This window comes from Herpailurus yagouaroundi, unplaced genomic scaffold (genome assembly GCF_014898765.1).
Source record: "Herpailurus yagouaroundi ecotype Mexico unplaced genomic scaffold, PumYag 139, whole genome shotgun sequence".
In the NCBI taxonomy this organism is placed as follows: domain Eukaryota; kingdom Metazoa; phylum Chordata; class Mammalia; order Carnivora; family Felidae; genus Herpailurus; species Herpailurus yagouaroundi.
This window is the reverse complement of record NW_024412394.1, coordinates 3,912,755-3,916,532: the sequence shown is the minus strand read 5'-3', so window position 1 is coordinate 3,916,532 and position 3,778 is coordinate 3,912,755. Positions and strand designations below refer to the sequence as shown.

Genomic DNA, 3,778 nt, shown 5'->3' with positions numbered 1-3,778 from the left:
CCGGTGTCACAGCCTCTAAACTGTTTCCACCCTTGCCACATTCAGTCTGTCACAACAAGCAGCAGGGGGGAGTCTGTTAAATCAGATGCCCCGCCCCCTAACGACTCTCCATCTCACTCAGCCCTTGGAGGGCCCCCACATCTGCCTCCCCTGACCTCACCTTTAGATTAGGGATGATCTGACTATGATCTGATGTCTTCTCTTAGTTCCTTCCTGCCCACTCTGCTCCAGACATGCTGACCTCCTCACTGTTCTTCACATGTGCCAGGCAGGCTCCCACCTCAGGACCTTGGCACTTGCTGTTCCTTCCACCCGGAATGCTCTTCCCTCTGATATCTGTGTGGCTCCCTTCCTTATTTCTTTCCTTAAGGATTTTTTTTTTTAATGTATTCTTAATGTTTATTTATTTTTGAGACAGAGAGAGAGAGAGAGAACACGATCAGGGGAGGGGCAGAGAGAGAGGGAGACACAGAATCTGAAGCAGCCTCCAGGCTCTGAGCCATCAGCCCAGAGCCCGACGCGGGGCTCGAACTCACGGACCGTGAGATCGTGACCTGAGCCGAAGTCGGACGCTTAACCGACTGAACCATCCAGGCATCCCTTCTTTGGTATTTTTTAAAGGTCCCCAAGTGATGCTAATGTACAGCCCAGGCTGAGAACCATACTGGTGACCAACAGTCCTGGGTTATCTGGGACTTTCCAGGTCTTGGCGCTGTTAAGTCCTATGTCCCCAGCACCACCTCAGCCCTTGAGCAAACAGGGATGCTCAGTTACCCCCTCCCCAAAGGAACAAATCCACGTTTTCTGAATTCCAAGTCAAGACACACGGTCTGGGCACTGACGACTGGAAATCAGTCGTTTGTTTGTTTTTTAAAGTTTATTTATATTTTTAAGTAATCCCCACACCCAACATGGGGCTCAAATTTACGCCCCCGAGATCGAGGGTCACATGCTCTACAGACTGAGCCAGCCAGGCGCCCCTGGAAATCAGCTATTTGAAAGATCAGCTTGGAACCGTGGATGACAGAGGCCGCAGGGCCAGGCCGTGCCGGGAGCCGGACTCTGAAGGGGAGAGTGGCCAGCTGTGGGTCAGTCAGACAGGTCCCCATCATCGGGCCTCCCGGGGCTCCAGCCGCTGGCTGCCCGCTCCACGGCCTTCACCCAGCGGTCCCTCAGCTCCTCGGTTTCAGCCTTGAAAGTGTAGAGCTGGCCTGACTGTTGCAGCTGGAAGAGCCGGGGGTCTGCCTGGGTCCCAGCAGTCACCTGGTAGCCCAGCAGCGGGATGGAGGTGTGAGCCCGCATGTCCTGGGAGGGGAGGAGAGAGCCATGGGCCGCCGTCTTTCTGTTCAGCCCCAATGCCTCAGACAGCCGATTTGAAGGTGATAGCCACGTCCCCACCTCTCACTTCCCAAACACCCACGAAGCAGGTGGACTGCCGGGAGGGCATCCAGGAAGAAGAGGACTGGCTGCCCGCTGGACAGAGTCTGGGCCCAGCTCTGAAAGCCACTAACCCTGATGCGAGGGAAGCGTGTCGTCACTGGGGCTCAGTTTCCTCCTCGGGCACATGGGGCCAACAATACCCACCCCATACACACATGAACTGCGAGAAGGCCAAGGTCTGGGAGGCGGGCGGTGGCATTACCTGAGGGGCAGCGTAGATGTAGAGGACGAGGGGGTCATCCTGGGGGATCACGCACCAACCCCGGGGGCCACTCTTGCCCCACTTGTCCCCGACCAGCTGCAGGAAGCTGCACATTAGGCTCTGCTCCGACCCTGCCGCAGACCCTTTCTACAACCAGAGACAGAGGCTGTCAGGGAACAGAGCGCCCACTCTGTGACAGACGCTGGTTTGGGGGCTTTGCCAATCACTATTTCGCAGCCTTGCGGCAACGCTGTAAGGAGGGGTTGCTCGTCCCAGAGCCTCAGAGAGGTCCCGTCGCGGGCCTGTGGTCACATAGCTGGCCGGTGGCAGGGCTGCGGCCCAAACCCGGCCAGCCGGAGCTTGGGGCAGGTGCCAGGAGGGGCTTCTCGCCTGCGAGTTGCCCCAGGGAACAGAATGGGGGCCTGAGAAGGGAGTGGGCCTGTGGCCTAGCGGGCAGGGAAGGCACGAGCAGGGAGTGGGGAAAACTGGAAAGCGGGCAGAGGTCCACGGAAGGGAACCACCTTGAAACCTGGGAGCTGTGTTCAGCTGGAATGGGGGGAAGGGGTCTTCTCCCACCTCCCTGGGACGGTGGGATGTCAACCTGGCCTTCAACCAGGCAGAGGGGCAGTGGTGGCCAGTGTCTGGGCCGGGGAACATTGTGGGAGGAAGTGAACGCGGCTCGTGCCCCACAGGTGTCGACTGGCTGGCAGGGAGGGAGCAGCTTGGGGAGCATCTGTGGGTGTGGAGAGTGGCTCCACCAGCCCCAAGGCAGCAGAGAGAACATACGTGGCAGAGGCCAGACAGCTGGCTCCTAACTTGCTGGGTGACCTTGGATAAGCTGCCTCTCTGGGCCTGGGTCTCCATGGGACAGGTCCCTGAAGTCCCTTCCACTTAGAATGGAGTTTCCAGAAGTGGGACCCTGACCTGCAGCCTCAGTCTTCCCATCTGTGAAATGGGATCAGAGACACCGGCTCTCTTCACCTCCGGAGACTTCCGGGGCAGGGCATGGGCATACAGACAGGAACTGTGCGGAGAGGTCGTTGTGATTATTGGATGGGGCCAGAGGACAGGTGGAGAGTCCGGATGACAGCCTAGAGCCAAAGGTTGCTTCCGTTTGGTGACAGGCCCAGCTCTGTTTGCGGGGGAAGGGGAGGGGTGCCCAGGGGCAGAGAGGAGGATGGGAAATGTGACCGCAGCTGGCTTGTTCCTTTGCACCGAGGACGGTGCCAGCACGTGGCGGGCGCCTGCACACGGCTGCTGGGTGGAGATCCTTGGCCCTCACCTCCAGGATGCCCCGCCTCCTGTCCTCCTTGTCCTCGGGGAGCACGCTGCCGGTGAGGAAGGTGTAGCAGTGGAAGCAGACTCTGTTGGGCCTGTTGTCATCGTATTTGAGCTCAGCCCGGTAGTCGGAGCACTTGGCACACACCACCTGGGGGGTGAGGCAGGGGAGGACCGCGTCTGTACCCCGGCCTGGGGGGCAGGGGCATGAGAGCAACCAGGGACAGGAGGAAGACAGAGCAAGCTCCGGGAGAGGGATGGAGGCAGAGACAGGTGGTCCCCTGTGCTGGCAGAAGCCCCGGGGCCTGGAGGCCACGGCACGGGGGAGGGGAGAGCTCAGGCTCTGGGCTCCCCCAGCCGGGGACTCGAAGGCAGGTCCCCACTGCAGGTGCCTCTTGATTCCCCCTTCGTAAGGGCGGCTGTGAATCCCAGGGGCTTCCCTGCACACACGGCTGCACCTAATCGCTTCTCCAAGCTCTCTCTCTCCTCAGCATCTCACCTGGTTCTCCCACCGCCCCACCAGGTGGAAGCGCTGGGGCTGTCATCCCCTCCCGACAGCAAGGGACTTGCCGAGGGCCACTTGGCTGGCCCTCCACATACGGGACAGGTATTTAAAGCCCCATGGTTAAGCTTTAGGATTCGTGCACATTTTGCATTCCACTCAATCCTAGAGTCAAGCATGTTTTCATAGAAAAATAACGGGCTGAGGTTAACGTCAGTTAAGCATCTGACGTCAGCTCAGATCACATGATCTCATGGTTTGTGGGTTTGAGCCCCGCGTCGGTCTCTGTGCTGACAGCTCAGAGCCTGGAGCTTGCCTCGGATTCTGTGTCTCCCTCTCTCTCTGCCCCCCCACCC

The 3,778-nt window shown here is 59.3% G+C and overlaps 1 protein-coding gene across 3 annotated transcripts in view; it reads right to left on the bottom strand.

Moving 5' to 3' along the window:
• The window catches only part of FGD2 (FYVE, RhoGEF and PH domain containing 2), a 31,238-nt gene that overhangs the window by 5,012 nt on the left and 22,448 nt on the right, over window positions 1–3,778 (bottom strand). Inside the window, exons 14-16 of one of the 3 annotated variants that reach the window (XM_040473367.1) lie at window positions 2,925–3,071; window positions 1,643–1,789; window positions 830–1,305 (exon numbers count right to left, since the gene is read on the bottom strand). In XM_040473367.1, coding sequence (XP_040329301.1) covers window positions 1,090–1,305; window positions 1,643–1,789; window positions 2,925–3,071 — 510 coding nt within the window. In that variant the 3' untranslated portion in view covers window positions 830–1,089. Of the gene's footprint in view, window positions 1–829; window positions 1,306–1,642; window positions 1,790–2,924; window positions 3,072–3,778 lie in introns of those variants that run through there. The other 2 variants (XM_040473368.1, XM_040473369.1) reach the window with 2 other exon arrangements.